We start from the raw sequence: 17,271 nt of genomic DNA, 5'->3' as shown, positions 1-17,271 counted from the left end.
AAATGTATATTTGACACGAAGGACAGTGATATATTCATTCAACGGTCGAAGCTGTAATACAAATAACCATTATAAAAAATTTTCTGATCTGCCGCAAATGCTGTACAGTGAATGATCAGTCTGTCTCTATCTGCAGATGTGTAATAAACAACAATTTTTCATATTAAGTCTTATTGTTTCTTAATTACCTTAATTATGGTCTTCAAAGTATGTGTTTGTACATTTTTATATGGCATTTAGTTTATTTTTTATTAAAACAAATTAACCATTGCCATCTAAAACTGAAAATCAAATATAGTCTTCAAAGTATGGGTTTTCACATTTTTTTTTAAGACAATTATTATTTTTTTAAATCACAACCAATTTGTATGATTTACAAATGTACAACTGACACACCAACCTCCTGCACAAGTACACAAAAGGGCTCAAAATGTTCTATGGCCTCTGATAGAGCACAAACTGTGAGTAAACAAAGTGGAGCTGGTTTTGTTTTTACCTTGGCTTTCTTCATACGATTCATCACATTCCCAAGGTCCTCCATGTCAATGACAGAGCCGTGAGACTTCTCTTCATCAGCAGAGGACTCTGCATCACTGCTGGACTCCATCAGTTCCTCCTGAAAAACAAACAAAAATGTTAAACTTCTCTAAAAAGCATATATTGCTGTCAAAAAAACAAACAAAAAACTTGTGCATACCCTTAGGCGAAATCCAGCAGGCACGCCTGAAGTCAACCACATCGTTTTAAAGTCAACATTTAATGCCAATAATTTGGGTGGGATTTTATCCGTCAGGATTTGGTTGGATCAAAAGTGGGATGTAATATTATTTGTTAAACCTTAAAGTCACTACTACAATACTAGGTTCTGGGTGTTGGTGTGATGTCAATAGAGAACTCTATGACCATGTTTACACCTGGTATTAAGATGTGTTTTAATACCAGGGTCTACAACGTTTTGAGCTTGTCCACTTTTGGCCACTTCCTGAGGTAGTCGAAAACGCATTCGACCGCATTGCTTTCGTAGTTTAAATGCTCATGTGCTCCAATGTGTTCAAACAGGCACAAAAGGTCATCTATTCTCCATCTATTGACTTAATGCGTAAACATTAACCTAACCCTTATTTTGTCTATTAGATTTAAAAATATCTAAAAAAAAAAAAAACATCCATTTACACAACCATAGACCCTCCACTTGAATAAATCAGGACAAAAGAGACACCAGGTGTAAAAGGATATGTCTCCCTCGTCTACTTGTGATCCAATTGACCAAAACACATCATGATACCAGGTGTAAACAGGGCCTATGATTTTCTGGTCTCTAGATATGACTCAACTCCCACATTCTATAGATGTCCCACTTTTAGAAATGTGGTTTTGGTCCAGATAAAATGTAGCTAATGATGGCATAGAGATGCTAAGTTGAATTATTCTGAATGTTAAAACATATTTATCTAATCTTGTATGACTCGTAGCTGTGTCTAAAATAAAATATTAACACATGCTTTGCTTGAATTGATAGCTATGAATTGTATTAGTTAGAATTTATTTCTGATGATTGCATAAAAACTAAACTGATTAATAAAGTGCATTTTAATAGACTTGTAAACAAACAGGGATGCACTCTTTTTTTTTTTTTTTTTGCAGACAAATTAGGTAGTAACAGTCCGTTGGCTCTCTAATCAGGGGAAACGCAGTCGAGTGTTCAAGCAACAGCCTTTTTGCCATGAAAAACATGACCGGAAACAGAACGGAAGGGAAAAACCTGATTAATTTCAGTGGGAAAGGGGAAAAACGGGAATTAAAGGAGCTTAACTTTATGAGAGCAAAGTTTCCAAAAGGTAAAATACATCAGTGGGACATCTAAAAGAATAAAAAAAAATCTCCTCAGAAGTCTGTAATGTCACCCCTGCTGTTCAGATCCCATTTACAAGAGTGCACCACAGACTGCAGGGGAACAATCTGCTCTCTGGGTGTGCAGCGAGAGAGCAGTTACCATGACTACATGTGTTCAAAGACATCAGAGAGGAGGGCTGGCTTGCCTCAGAGTTGTTCTTCTCAGCGAGCGAGCGACTGTCCTCTGCCTCCTCCTTATGTTTATTCTTATTCTTGCAGCTGCTCTTCTTGCACTTGCCAGAGCAGGCTTTCTTCTCCCCTTTGGCCAGGGCCTGCAGCCGGCTCAAGAACTTCGTTTTCCAGGCCTGAAAGTCGGCCTGCACGCTGCCATGTCGGCTCTTCACCACGTTGCAGTCGCCTTCTCCTCTGGTCATGATCCGTGCGGCACTCAGCATCCACAACCACTTATCAATGTTCTTACTGACCTGGAAACAGAAAATATATTTAATGCAACACAATCCAATCAAAAACAGATGCTAAAATGCAGGCGTGTCTCACAGTGTTGTAATGGCCCACATAAACGGAGTTCCCCAGCCCAAAGACGGCATATCTCATTCCCTTTAGGTAAGTTTTCCCATATCGGAAGTCAGTGGACGCTTCCTCAAGCCATTTACAGAACCATTCGGCGCTCTCGGTGGGCTGTCCGTCAGTGTATGTGGCCACCAGGAACACACAGATCATCTTGCTTGTACACTAGAGAAGAATGATATGGGAGCATGAGATGGACAAGAGTGATTACCAAGTATTAAATGGGTGAACTGGGTTTCATTTCCCAAAAATCAAAAGAAAAACATTTGTAATGCAATCCCTATAACTATATTTTATAAATATCATTTATAAAGGACCTTTTGAAATTTTAATGACAATTAAAATTTAAACAAACATTTTCATTATTTTTTGTGTGTGTGAAAAATGTATATTACAATAACTAAGATTCTCTGCAACAATTACTATTATTATTTTTTTTTTATGAAATTCAGTACAACAGATACTGCCATGTGTACTTTTTAAAGGCACATTATTTAAATTATGAAAATTTGAACGTTTTTCTCCCATGGCATTACAGTAGACTACATACAGTTGTTATAACATTTTATTGTAATGGTACTACAGTAAGCTTAGTTTAACTCATTGGCCACTCCCAACAACTGCGCGTGCAGACGGGAGTGTAAACTTGAAGTGACGTCTAGAACACATTCAAAAACTTCAGCTGAATAGCGTCATGTCGAGAAGACGCTGTGTTCTACATTGCAAAGACAGTTCAGCCACTTGTTTTCATTTCCCAGGGATGAGCATGTGAAGAATCAGTGGTTGGAGTTCATATTTGCAACGATACCACAACAGTACAGGCCGAACCTTGTGTTCTCATCATTTTAATGACGAATCATTCAAAAACATAAATGAATTCAAATGTGGATTCGCAAGCCGGTTGTTCCCGAAGGAGGGCTCAGTATCCAGTGTATATGGATCAGGTTCGTCCTCCGAATCACAATCTGTAAGTATTATTAATAATGTTTGCTGTTATGTTTTCTGTAGCATGCACAATATAGTTATATTGTGTTGTGTGTGTTCTGTACACTCAGCGCAGCTTCAAAGCGGGGTAAAGTTAGTTTTATTTTTGATATTCACCAGACATTCATTGAAAAATGGCAATTACCTCCTAAACGACTTAGCCAAATATGACTTCGCTCTATATAATAAGCACTGTCCCTCAAGAGCCCCCACAATGTGAGTTTCGCCGGGAAAGCTCGCTCTTGACGGAGACGCAAGTAAGGGGCCGTGTGGAAAGTGCACTTTTTCTGAAACTATATACAATTTTCAAAAATTGACAAGCTATAATCCTGGTTATGGGCGTTCCGTTGCCGACAGTCTCTGCCTACGGTTTACCAATAACAACTGACTGGGTCATTTGACCAATCACCGCAGATTCACGTCACTCAAAGGAGGTGTTTGGGAAAATGAATCGTCGAACGAATCATTTGGGAGTCGTTGAGCAAATCGGGTAAAAATAAATGCATATTATAAGACAAATAAAGTGTTTTTTATCCTTGCATGCACATTAAACTGTTTTTGGGAACTCCCAAAACAAAAACAGGAACATTTCAAATGCTATGATTGGGGCTCTTAAAAAGATATGAAGCTCCCAGTTATTCCTATTATATTCTTCATTCCTAAAGATATATTCTTATCATAAAGTCATGACAAATCCTCAAGTTTTAATAATCTATTTCCACTTCCTCAAAACTGAAAACGACCCACATTTCTGAAATACAGTATGGGACCAATGCAGCACATTTTGGGCTGTGAAATAACACTGAAAACAAGCTATGCTCACCTCCTCAGCCAGTCTGTCATCTGGGTCATAATCTTTCACATCTATAACCTCACACTGGATCCCCTGTGTGCTGACGTCTTCAGCAAGCTCTTTTGCAAACCCCTAGGCAAAGTTAAGAATATTAAATCACACACTGGCATGTGATTCTTAGAATTAGGCCATTTCACAAACATCATAATAATATTTTTTATACTGGTATATGTATTGTATTTGTATTTATTTATTTCTTCGGTCAGTCATTTAGAAATCATGTCATAAATCATGTAACACAAAAGAGAGAAAGAAAAAAAATAAAATAAAAATAAAAAATAACACATAAAAAAGTCTTCTATACCTTTGCTGTTCCTGTCTGTGATCCATAGAAGACTTTGACCCCAGAAACATGAATGACCTTTTCTGTTACAGGTGAATGTTCCTGTTTTTTTGCAGACTTATATGGCCATGGATTTACAGGGTTGACCGTTTTTGTCTATAAAAGAAAAAGACAATGTTAGTTGTGCGTTCATTATAAACTACAAAGCAAAACCTAACAAAGACTTTAAGTAGCAGAGAATCCTTAAGCGTTGACACACTTAATTACCTTTTTGAAAAGCGTGTTGACAATAAACCAGACTCCTATGAGAACAGCGGCAGTAGTGTACACATAAAACCTGCCCTGCCACACAGACAGCAGGTAACTCTCAGTGAAATCCCAAACGTCATTCAAAGCACCTGTGAATGCAAGAAAATACCATTTCTGCAAAATAATAGCACTTGACTTGTCGGGAATGATGCAAGCACAAAATAAGCAACATTATAGTTGTTGATAAGATAGACAATCGTTGTGGAACGACTGTGTCTCAAAAGCTAGTACGCTGTCTACCTAAACAGCATCGTTTACCTTATAGCCGAGTTAAAAAAACGCCGAGACTGGTGAGGAAGGTAGGAAGCACATTAGGTGTTGCCACACAGCCTAACCGTCCAAAAGTAAGTGCAAGTGCATTCTAGAGCATGGCTACACTGTTATATATGATTAGCCGTTTAATTTAACTCATATTCTATGGGTTAATATTAGCCATGCGTTTCAACCTACCTTGCAAATCAGCGCCGACTGTAGAATACACCAAACTCGAAAACACCGCTAAAAACAACATTTTCTGTTGTCTATCGAACAAGACAGTACTGTTTATAAATATATAACATTAGCCATACAAATATCTAACTTTAGTTGTCGCATATAAATATCTGGCTCACTTTACGGCTGCACGTCGAAGGCCGCCGCCATATTGTTATGACAAGAATGCTGGGAAATTGAGGTCATCTCAGGTCATTTAACTCCGCAAGTGAGGAGGATTCACTGCTTGATTTTTTTAATCATAATAATACGTATAATCATCCACGTGAGTCTTCATTGGTTGAATCAATTATGCATTAAATTTGTTTATATCATATAAATAAAAAATAAAATAAATAAATAAATAAAGCACTATTGTTATTGTGTTGTTGTAATTAACATTATTATTATTGAATTTTATTAGTTAATGTGTTGGTCTTAATTAATCGATAGTTTACATAAAACAAATAACACTCTTCATTCTTATCGTTTATTCAAGTCTGAAAATTTCACACAAACAACTTTATAATAGATTGTTCAACATCCAACATCCGTTCAAAACAAAATGCATCTGCACGGTCTCTGGAAGATAAACATTTTTGTGTAAGGTCCATTATTGACTTAAATTTCACGTCTTATATTTCAGCTTATTTTGCCCCCAAAAAAAATAAAAATAAAAAAATTATACGAAAGCTTTTAAAAATCACAGCCTCTTGGTATTTTGCTGGGTTTGGCGTTTGTGAAGAAAAGTTGCAAGTGTTGTGAAAAAATTTCCCGCAAACAGAACCAGAAAGCACAAGCCACACATGGAAACCTACAGTGAAAAGAGATGAACATATGAATGAAACATAAGATTATTGCAACTTCAAAATCACACTTTCAACAGATTTACTCATAGGCTATACTGAATGTGACATATTCTATCACTTCAGTGTCGTGATGTTGTGGAAAGATCTATAGAAATAACACTGACCTGCCATTCTTTACATTCAGGGAGCTGAACCATTCTGAACAGGGAAATACTGTTCCAAAGCTGCCAGAACTGCATGACACATAGACATAGACACAACATTCAGTGTTCAACAAGATATACACCAAAAATGATTACTGTTCATATAATGGCATTTCATTTGCGGTTCCATTTTCAAAGATTTATTAAAATCTGACTATAATGCTTTGACTATATTTATATTCTGAAATATTAAAAACAAATACTTACATGACCCAGGAAGAGAAAGGGAAAAAGAAATGTTAGTCTCCGCGACATCCACGACTGAAATCCCTCTGTTTAAACAAAAATTATGTTTATAGCTTTAAAGTGACATAAAGCTTTTCACTTTTTTCAAGTCAGAAATCCTTACCAACAGTTAAATCCAAGTTGTGTCCTTCCCCTTGTGCTTTTAGCCTGTTGAGACACGCACTTAGACACTGCACAAAGCCTAAAAGAGAAAGTGATACGTTTGCCTTCAAGATCTCTCAATATTACAGTGTTAGTATTTTTCATGCAGCAGATGTTTTACAGAGTGGTGTTAGCATGTAGGGCTTGTAACTTACTTTGATACAAAAAATAGGTCAGAAATTGTTTCCTGAAAGACTGGTATATTTCACCATCTGGCCTACATACACAACAGAATTTGTGTTTGAGGGCAAATACCAGCAATTTATTCATAATTCTCTATTAATAGGACTGACAGGAGGAACGAAAGACTCAACCGAACCCGAAGACGAGAGAGAGAGAGAGAGAGAGATGCTCATGGAAAATCCTCAACCTGAACAGACACCAGTGGAAGAACAGCCTCACTCCTCGACTGACCCAGCATCCCAGACCCACAGCGCTGCTGCACAGGACCCGAGGGAAACACACGCTCTTATCCTGACTGACTCCAATGGGAAATATATCAGTGAGAGAAACTTCTATTGCCAAACGTGAAAGCCGAGAAAATCTGGTGTCCAAACACAAGAAGTGCTTTTCAGATCCTGTCTGACAGAAACCCACATGAAAACTACAAGCACATAATTATCCACACAGGGACAAATGACTTAAGGGCCATGAAGGGCCATGTGGCTCCTGTGATGAGAGAGGTGGCGATCAGAGCCACACAGCGTTTCCCAGAGGCCAGGATAACTCTGTCCACACTGCTGCCACGCTCCGACGTGCCGTTCCACGTGATCCACGGGAATAATGTGGAACTCTCCAGAAGCTGCGCACTCATCCCTAATGTTCATCTCGCCCATCACAAGGACATACAGCCTCATCATATGTACGACCACGTACATCTCAATAAGCAAGGAGTGAAAGTCTTCGCCAGAGTGCTGAAAAGCACAGCCCTTGGAAACACAGCAAGAAACAACAAGAGAAGCTCTCAGCCACCGAGAAGCCCTCGTCCTACAGCAGAACACAGACCGGCCGCCGGACCTCCATCACAACACAACAGCTACACAACACAGAGAAGCCCCCGTCCTCCAGCAGACCGCAGATCGGCCGCGGGACCTCCATCACAACACAAGAGCTACGCTGCGGCCGTTCAACAACCCCAGAACCCTGCAGCGGCTGAACTCAACCAGATAAGACATCTGCTGAACATCATCTGCTCCAGACTGAGGACATAACCTACATAACACACACACACACACACACCCTACAGAAGAAATTAATGCTCCATGATCCATGAAATCTTTTAAAATCAGTTGTTGGAATGTACAAGGTCTGCACTCTTCTACTTTTGGTAATAAGACTGCAGACCAAGACTTACTCAGCAGTGTAAGAGATATGGACATCTGTATCTTTCATGAGACGTGGTGTCGTAGTAATGAGGCGTTACACTGTCCAATAGGATATAAGGAAATTATAGTTCCTTCAACAAAAAATTCTAAAATAAAATGCGTCCGAAACTCAGGTGGAATACTTATATGGCACAAAGACAATCTAAAAACATTCGATTAAAATTGCTAAAATTGGTAAATCATCTATTTGGCTTGAATTGAAATCCATCACACCACAGTCCAATCTTTACCTCTGTGCCATCTATATCCCACCGCACGACTCTCCTTATTATGAAGAGCAGAGCTTCCCAACACTACAGGCTGACATCTTACACTTCCAGTCAGAGGAAATGTCCTCATCTGTGGAGACCTCAATGCCAGAACAGGGCGAGAAATTGATTATGTAAATATTGTAGATAATGGCCACGTCCTCAATGACACCACGTTTCATTCCTCATTGAATATGACACAGAGAAATAGCTATGATATCTCAGTGAACATTAATGGAAAACAAATGTTAAAACTCTGTAAAGGTTTAGGACTCTACATCCTCAACGGCAGAACTCGTGGAGATACGTTAGGTAGATTCACTTACTGCTCCAGATTAGGGTCCAGTGTGGTAGATTACTCAATAACAGATATTGACCCAAGCTTTATTAATGCCTTCACAGTCAGACCTCAAGTCCCGATCTCTGATCACTGCCAAACTGTGCTTTATCTGAAACCCCCGTGTGAAATAACTCAAACTTCTCCACTCGAATCTGAAAAACTGTTTCCTCTGAAACCTAAACTTAAATGGAATCAATCCAACTCGGATCAATTCAAAGAAAACATGAACAGTCCTACAATATTAAACATGCTGGATGAATTTATGTCCACCGATTTCACTCTAGATATTAATGGAATAAATTTAGCAACTAAAAACTTAAATTGCATATTCAAAACATTGATAACTGTATCTAATATTAAACCGCAAAGCACACATAAAACAAATCAACAGAGAATGAGAAAGGATGTCTGGTTCGATGACGAATGTGCAGGTCTCAGGAAAGAGCTGAGGAGACTCTCTAACAGAAAGCACAGAGACCCGTCCAGCCAGACATTACGGCTCTCCTATTCAGACTGTCTGCAGAGTTACAAAAGACTTCTGTGGAACAAAAGAGAAAAATATTTTAAAGCCAAAATTGATGAAATTGATGATTCGCTAGATCAAAATACTTTCTGGAAACTATATAAAAAAACTAGAAAAACCCAAATTAGAGATGTCACTCCAGAACGGCACAATTTGGAAATCTTATTTTGAAAATTTATATCAAAAAATTACACCGGCTGACCTTAACCAACCTCAGCGTAACATACAGAACACACTAGAAGACTTAGAAAAAACTATTAAAAATGACCAAAATCCATTAGATACATTTATTTCAATATCTGAAATATTAGAACATATTAAAAATCTTAAACTAAAGAAAGCGTGTGGACAAGATAACATTAGTAATGAAATGCTTAAACTCAGCAGTCCCAGCATGATTCAAACTCTGGCCAAACTCTTTAATCTGGTGTTGTGGTCCGGAAGCGTTCCTGAGAGCTGGTCTGAGGGACTCATCACACCCGTTTGTAAGAAAGGCGATCGTCTCCACCCCAATAGTTACCGCGGTATCAGTGTGAGCAGTGCTTTAGGAAAACTGTTCTGCAGCATCATAAACACACGCATCGTCTCACACATCTCATCGCACAACATTTTAAATAAAGCACAGATTGGCTTTCTACCAAAACACCGCACGTCCGACCACATCTGTTCACTCCACACACTCATCAACAAAAACATTAACGACAAACAAAGGAAAATATTCGCATGTTTTGTAGACTTCAAAAAGGCATTCGATTCAATTTGGCATGATGGTCTACTGTATAAAATCCTAAAAATTGGCATTGGTGGAAAAACGTTTGACATTATAAAATCTCTGTACAGCAACAGCAAAAGTGCGGTGAAAATCAGGAAGCACAGAAGCGCGTTCTTCCAGCAGGGCCGTGGAGTGAGGCAGGGCTGCAGTCTGAGCCCGACTCTATTCAACATCTATATCAATGATCTGGCATCAGCGCTGGACAGCTCCACTGTGCCCACAGGCCAGGGGTCAGGGGTCAGAGGTCAGATGTCTGCTGTACGTGGATGATCTGGTCCTGCTGTCCCGCACGCCTGCTGGAACAGTACTGTCACGACTGGGCCCTGACAGTCAATCTGGACAAAACCAGAGTTATGGTGTTCCAGAAGAAGGCCAGATCTCAGGAACACAAACACCAGTTCCTGTATAAAGGCCAGGTCCTGCAGCACAGCACGAGCTATAGCTATCTAGGCATCGACATCAGCGCTTCGGGACGCTTCGGTCTGGCTGTCAAAACACTCAGTGAAAAGGCTCGGAGGGCTTTTTATGCAATAAAGTCACGATGCAGACACTTAAAATGACCCATTAAAACCTGGATAAAATTATATAATTCGATTATAAAACCAATCCTTCTATATGGATGTGAAATTTGGGGACCACTACTAAATTTAAAAAATTGGGATAAAACATTAGTAGAAAAATTACAATTGGAAATTGCCAAAAATATTTTAGGTGTTCACCGAAACACGCCCACTGCCGCCTGCAGGGCTGAGCTAGGCCTGTACCCGCTGAACATCGAGATCCAGAAGAGATGTGTTCAGTTCTGGCGTCATCTCCATCAGTCTGATCCAGAGTCAGTCCAGTATAAAGCCCTCCTCGCCAATGAAAGCTCAGCAGAAGCTCATCCTCTACACACACTCGCTCTTCAACTCGTCCATCAGACCCAACTCCCCACTGACCACAGCTACAGCCCCAAAACTATTATTAAAGAGATCCACACACACCTAAAAGACACTCATGATCAATCACTAAAAGCACATTTTGACCTCCAAAATAAACTCCAATGTTACTCGACCCTCAATAGAACCACTAAATTGGCCAGCTATCTATTTATTAAACATTTTAAAGAAAGACAAATCCTCTCCAAATACAGATTAAGCGACCATGATCTAGAGATCGAGAGAGGAAGACATAGACACACATGGACAGAGAGAGAGCAGAGGATCTGTAGACACTGTGATCTACAGCACATAGAGGATGAGGAACACTTTCTGCTCTTCTGTCCCAAATATATCAATATGGGCTCTATGCACGGCGTTATTTCCGGTGAAGGATTAAGGATGCTCGATAACTTCCGCCGATCATAGAGTCCAATGCAATACCGAGAATTTATATTGAATTTTATACTCCATGGTTATACTAATGAAACGTTAGTCACAAAAACAGATAAAACAGACACCCCTCGTTGTGTTTATGCTTCTTTTTAAAATTATAATAAATAAACATAACTATATATAAAATTACATCTAAACGTATGTACGTTTCGTTTCAAAGACGGGAGGACAGTAAATATTGAAGACTCTGCCATAATCCCGTTTTCTCCGGTTTTACTCCGCTTTAATCTACACAACCGGAAATGGACGAGCATCCTTACGTCACATGCGGAACTTATGCGTGCATATAGCCCATTAGAGAAACCTTTCTGCCCAAATTTGAATCCTTCATCCCATCATTCTCTGATCTGAGTGACACTGAGAAAATATTCTTCTTACTTGGAGAGGATAATACAGCTGCACTAGCGACTAAATATGTGTTAGCTATTCACAAGGCCAGAGACAGCTAATTGTATTCATTAATTTATTAATATATACTCTGTTTATTTATTTATCATGCTACTTATGACATGATCTATATGACATGATCTATACATATATATGTTCTGTGTGTTTGTTCTACTATATAATATGTTGATGCTTTGGCAACATTGTGTTACACAGTCATGCTAATAAAGCTATATTGAATTGAATTGAGAGAGAGAGAGAGAGAGAGAGAGAGAGAGAGAGAGAGAGAGAGAGAGAGAGAGAGAGAGAGAGAGAGAGAGAGAGAGAGAGAGAGAGAGAGAGAGATGAACTAATCAATCATTTCTGTTTCCTGGACAGATTCAGAACCCATATGTTGCGCAATGCTCATCCGCGGTCAACACAAAATGAACGAATCACTCTCTGAGACCACTCGGTATAGTCGCGAGTCATAAAGATTCGTTCAAAACACTCACTACTTCTGGAGGTGCAGCAAGAACACAAATAATTGGTACCGATTCTTTTCTTCAGGAGCAGCTTCGCAAATCCATGCAGCTTTATACTGAGTCTGACCCTCGTTTATAAAGCAGTCTGGTACTGAGAAAAGATTCGCGAATTGCGCAAACATGAAAGCAGTGACGTTACTGGTGGGGGTTATATTCCCATCGAAAACAAAACTCAGCCACTGTGTCTTCAGGGGTTCGGATTTAGGAACATCAAAATGACTGTGTTCGTTCTGTGTTGAAACGCTGCTGTCAATCAACAATCGTGGGAGGGGCGTCCGTTTTATTGACGTCGCAAAAATGAACGGCTCAATTTGAGGCAGGGGAAAACACATAAGAAGATTAAAACAAAAACACTGGATAAATTTTTATCATTATATGATGGTTGTGTACAGGCACTGCCACGACATTTCGGTACAATCAACTTGAAAAAGTGCATGTACCATTATATGACCCATTTAAAATTCATTAAAACATGAAAAAACAACCAATTGCAGATGTAACAAGGAAACTTTGGTCAGAATTATTTATGAAAATATATCATTTGTGCTGGAAAATCGAATAATCATGATGAATTGCATCGAACATAAAAATGTGTGTGTCTGTGTACACACATAGCCTACAGTAGCGATTATAGCGATTAATCAATTTGACGGCACTAGATATAATTCATTATAACTTACATTAAGAATAAATTATAATGCATAAAGGCTTCGGTCAGACATTAATAGTCGGAAATGACTCACCAGGTTAGCATGACCCCAAACAGAAAGATGGTAATGTAGTGGTGGAAAACCCACCAGCCTTTAATCCTATATAAATCAAAGCATATACAAGGTTTTAGAGACGGCACAAGCCAGAGTAGGTCCTTGAGAGATTATTAAATCCACCATTGATCAAACGTTTCACATGTGAATGCAGCAATGTCACATCTTCAAACCTGAAAAGACTCTTAAAGTTTCATCTGACAGTTTCTGACCTGGATCCATTGCTGATGAGAATACTGTCACGGATTGCCAGGGTGCAATAGTACCAAACCAACAGGAAGTAAAAAAGGGCATCGAAAAATCTACAGACACACACCAAAAGCAAGCATGAAATGTGAAGTGAGGGAAGACTTGTCAGACAAACCCGTGTGAACTCAGTCTTACCTGTAGCTGATGAAGAAGCGACATATGAAGGCCAGCAGGAACAGAATCACATTCACATACAGCTTGAACCTTTCATGCTCATCTTTGTATTCAGCTCTGCATTACAAAGTGTACACGCATATGATAAAATAAGTTTAAAATATAAGCTGAAAGTCAATAAACTGAGAAGCAAAGTTGTGTACATTTTTGTTGCACTGTAAAAATATTTTCAATTGGTTATATTAAAATGTATAATATAATAATATACATTTTGTATAAATATATATAAAGTATATACAAGCAAATATTTCTTACATGCATGTGTGTATATTTATATATTAAAAATAATTATACACGCTACACACACACACATATTATGTAAATACAAACTTTTATTTTGGATGCGATTAATCGCGATTAATCGTTTCACAACCCTAATATATATATATATATATATATATATATATATATATATAGAGAGAGAGAGAGAGAGAGAGTTTCTGTTGATTAAATCAATCTCATTAATTGCATTGACTGAAATGTAAGGCAATAAGTAAGTTAAATAACTGTTTACAGTGCATCTTCTAAAGTACTTGTATTCAAATCGAAAAATAAATGTATTGTATATTAATTATTCAAATAACTATAAAAAAGTTTTAACATTTACGCATTTATTTTTTAAAATTGGGTAACACACAAACATTATTTGTCAATGGTAAGCTTAAATGTAGATACATACTCTCAAAACAAGCCTCAAAAATTATGAAAAATAAATGTATATCTTGTTTGAAATATTTTCATTTTTTGTAGTGTGCATAAAACGATTGATATACATTTGATTTTATCTATCTTTTTTTGGTGCTTACTTTGCCTGTTTGCTTGGAAGGTTGACATTCACACTCCCAAGGACGAGACTGAGATAAAGCCTTGAAAAGACAAGCAAAAATAACATTCAACTTGTAACTACAAAGCTAACCTTCCGAAACAGACTCATTTAATAATCGTACCCATTTTTCTTTGGAATAAATTCTTCCATTTGAAAGATTAGGCTTGGCATATTTTGAATGTGACCTTTGACCTTCTTCACCTCATTCTTCTCCTCTTCAGTCAGTCCTTTATCAAATCTAATTCAGAAATGTATATTAAATTGTTACAATCCAACAGTATAACAGATCATAAAGAAAAAAAGACTAAATAAAAACACATGTTACTTTGACAAAGCCTCTAAATTGTCCTTTAAATTCTTTTTCTGTCGAGATATGGAGGCAGCAAAGCTTTTTTGAAGTTTGGAGACTTCCTCCAACTTCTGCAGGTAAAGCCGGTGGGTCTCCTGGACACAGAAATGTTTTATATCAGAAAAGTTCAGTTGTTTTGTAAGGTCTTCGGTTCTGAATCTGAATAGATTCAGAAAGATAATATCCTACCTGAAGCTGCTGTAATTCTTTCTCCTGAACCTTCCATTCTTGAAGGGCTGTTGCGAGTGATGTCGACATGTAAACTTTATCAGTACAACTACTCAGTTAAACTAACCAGATTTCTCTTTCTCGGATAACTAAATGCAGTGAAACAAACTGTGATGGATACAGCAATGTCTTCAATGCAGATTTCTATTTCTATGAGCTTCAGCGTAAACTTTATAGTGAACTTTGACAGACCAACTTGACTGACCTTTGACACACTTGGATGCTACATGTTCTAGGTTTCAGCACTGTGAATTCTGACATATGAAATAATGTGAAATTGTATTTAGCTATGACAACTTCATTGCACATATAAAAACATTATTACACTCAAGAATAGAGTCTAGTTATTTATGTTCTAAATTCTCATGCCTTAGTTGCATAATCCAATAATCCCTCATAAATCCCATTGATGTAAAAGAGCACTTAAAGTGAGAGAACAGCAGAAACAATGCAAACTTGAACTCTAATCGAGAGATAACAACATCTTTAAATAGGATATAGCCTACCTTAGCAGCATTCAGGTCAAACATAGGCCTAATTTTGTTTCAATATCTTAAACTACTGCCTGGTCATGTATGGAACTTTCATTGAATACAGTACACTTTGGTGTCCCATTATTTTTGTATTTAAAGCATTATAGGCATAAATTCCCCCTTTATTGTGTGAGTCCTGTGTGTGTGTATGTGTGTAGATACAGCTAAACTATATTAGTTTTTAGTGTTTTTACATTTATTTTATTACATTTATTTAATTTTGATGGGAACGCGTTGGGTTTTTTCATATTTGTTACAAGAAAATTGTAAAATCACGCAAATTAGTTTTATATTTAGACATGAATTAAAGTTGTAAAATTGTATTCGACTTCCTGATCAACAGTGGATCACATGAATTCTTCCGCTGAAAATGTTTAATAAAGCAAAATTATTTGTTTGTTTAACGTCTTTTCAGGTGAATGCACCTGATCCGCAAGACTTTAGCCGTTTCTCAATAGGCTACCAAGTACGCAAAGTTCGGAACTTGCGTCCTTGGTAGTTCAGACTTGCCAAGTACGACTCAGGGGAACGAACTCCCGAGCAAGTCCGGTTCTGGAACAGAGCGTACTTGATCGCGTCACTCAGCACGCTCTGGCTACTCCGGTTATCTAGCCTATTTATAATTTGGACCCAATTGTTATAAAAACAACGAAACGCCTAAGGGTGCAAAGTGCAAAGGGGGTGCAAAGTTTGCTTTAATGTGTAATTATGATGTGTATAAACTCCCTGTCAAGCTATCTAACTTTCACCAACAAGTTCTTTTAGCATGGACTCTCATTTACAAGCATAATTTTTCTCCTCATCGGTGTTACATATGGAACAATAGGAATATTTTATTTAAGAATAAGTCTTTGTTCTATAATCACTGGTTCTGTAATGGAATATTTCATGTTAGACAACTCTTTAATAACGAAGGTCTGCGCAAAGTTTCTTTCAGAATATAATATAGGCTACCGGTAACTCCCAAAGAGTTTGCCACAGTTATGGATGCTATTCCATCTGGCATACTCATGCTTTTCAAAAATAATACTGCCTCTTTGAGTTCATTATCTTTGCCTGAACCTGTCAATACTCCTAGATGAGATATGTTTCACTGAAAAAAAGGAAGAAAAATTATAAAGTAAGAGTTCTGTTCCTTGAGAACATTATTTCTGCCCCTGCTGCAGTGTCATATTGGAATGGCCTTTTTGATAATTTAAATTGGCAAAAAAATATTGTCCATACAACAAAGGTTTCTCCTCACAAACAAAATCAAAGAAATATCCTTTAGCCCTCTGGGCTTCTTCGTAAATGGCTACACTCATTAGCTTCCTCCCGGTCAAAAAGGGACGAAGCCTTAAAATTTAACTTTACTTTTCCCCAGGATAACCATTAAAATATATTTTTGTTCTATAATATTTTCTGATTATTATTTTGAATTTTCAGAGTTTTCTATGATACTTTGCATTAATTATATAATTTAAATAAGAGCTATTTTTTCCATTATAATTAATATATATATTTTTATTTTATATTTATTATTTTTTTTCAATAAATGCAACAATTCACATCAAAATAGAGTGCCAGCTTTATAAAAAAAAAAAATTTTCAAGTAGAAGAGCGCCACCTTGTGGCTTTAAAAAAATAGTTACATGTGTGCAATGTCCTGTACAGCCTGTAGGCTGCATAGCTTCCTATAGGCTTTTTGATTCCTGTTGTTGTTTTAGACATGATTTTATTCGTTTTTTTTTTATTTAGATATAGATTTAGATATTCTAAAAGACAACTAATTAATTTTTTTAACAATTTTTTTTAGATAAGTATCAGGTTTTGCATTATGTTTACAATCAAACAATAGCATTTGGTTAGACTGACAGACAACCACTGGCAGCTCCTG

At 37.5% G+C, this 17,271-nt stretch overlaps 2 protein-coding genes across 3 annotated transcripts in view; both read right to left on the bottom strand.

Annotated features, from left to right (window-relative positions):
* Nucleotides 1-5,692, bottom strand: part of tyw1 (tRNA-yW synthesizing protein 1 homolog (S. cerevisiae)) — a 56,046-nt gene extending 50,354 nt beyond the window's left edge. Inside the window, exons 1-7 of one of the 2 annotated variants that reach the window (XM_039670548.2) lie at nt 5,301-5,692; nt 4,809-4,939; nt 4,563-4,697; nt 4,229-4,330; nt 2,392-2,586; nt 2,040-2,318; nt 497-616 (exon numbers count right to left, since the gene is read on the bottom strand). In XM_039670548.2, the coding sequence (XP_039526482.2) occupies nt 497-616; nt 2,040-2,318; nt 2,392-2,586; nt 4,229-4,330; nt 4,563-4,697; nt 4,809-4,939; nt 5,301-5,361 (1,023 nt within the window). In that variant the 5' untranslated portion in view covers nt 5,362-5,692. The remainder of the gene's footprint in view (nt 1-496; nt 617-2,039; nt 2,319-2,391; nt 2,587-4,228; nt 4,331-4,562; nt 4,698-4,808; nt 4,940-5,300) is intronic. The other variant, XM_039670549.2, reaches the window with a different exon arrangement.
* Nucleotides 5,693-5,797: 105 nt separating this feature from the next.
* Nucleotides 5,798-14,994, bottom strand: LOC120478602 (transmembrane protein 120A-A-like). The gene is made up of 12 exons (XM_089121357.1): nt 14,824-14,994; nt 14,611-14,729; nt 14,407-14,523; nt 14,266-14,325; nt 13,421-13,516; nt 13,249-13,338; nt 13,016-13,081; nt 6,876-6,937; nt 6,683-6,760; nt 6,541-6,605; nt 6,295-6,363; nt 5,798-6,135 (listed from the first exon to the last, which is right to left on the bottom strand). The coding sequence occupies exons 1-12, from the start codon at nt 14,890-14,892 to the stop codon at nt 6,025-6,027; spliced, it is 1,002 nt and encodes a 333-aa protein (XP_088977483.1). The 5' UTR covers nt 14,893-14,994; the 3' UTR covers nt 5,798-6,024.
* Nucleotides 14,995-17,271: the final 2,277 nt, after the last annotated feature.

This window comes from Pimephales promelas, chromosome 16 (assembly GCF_988280905.1).
Source record: "Pimephales promelas chromosome 16, fPimPro1.hap1.1, whole genome shotgun sequence".
NCBI classification, from domain to species: domain Eukaryota; kingdom Metazoa; phylum Chordata; class Actinopteri; order Cypriniformes; family Leuciscidae; genus Pimephales; species Pimephales promelas.
Note: the sequence above shows the minus strand (reverse complement) of the source record. Positions and strands in the feature narration are given on the sequence as shown.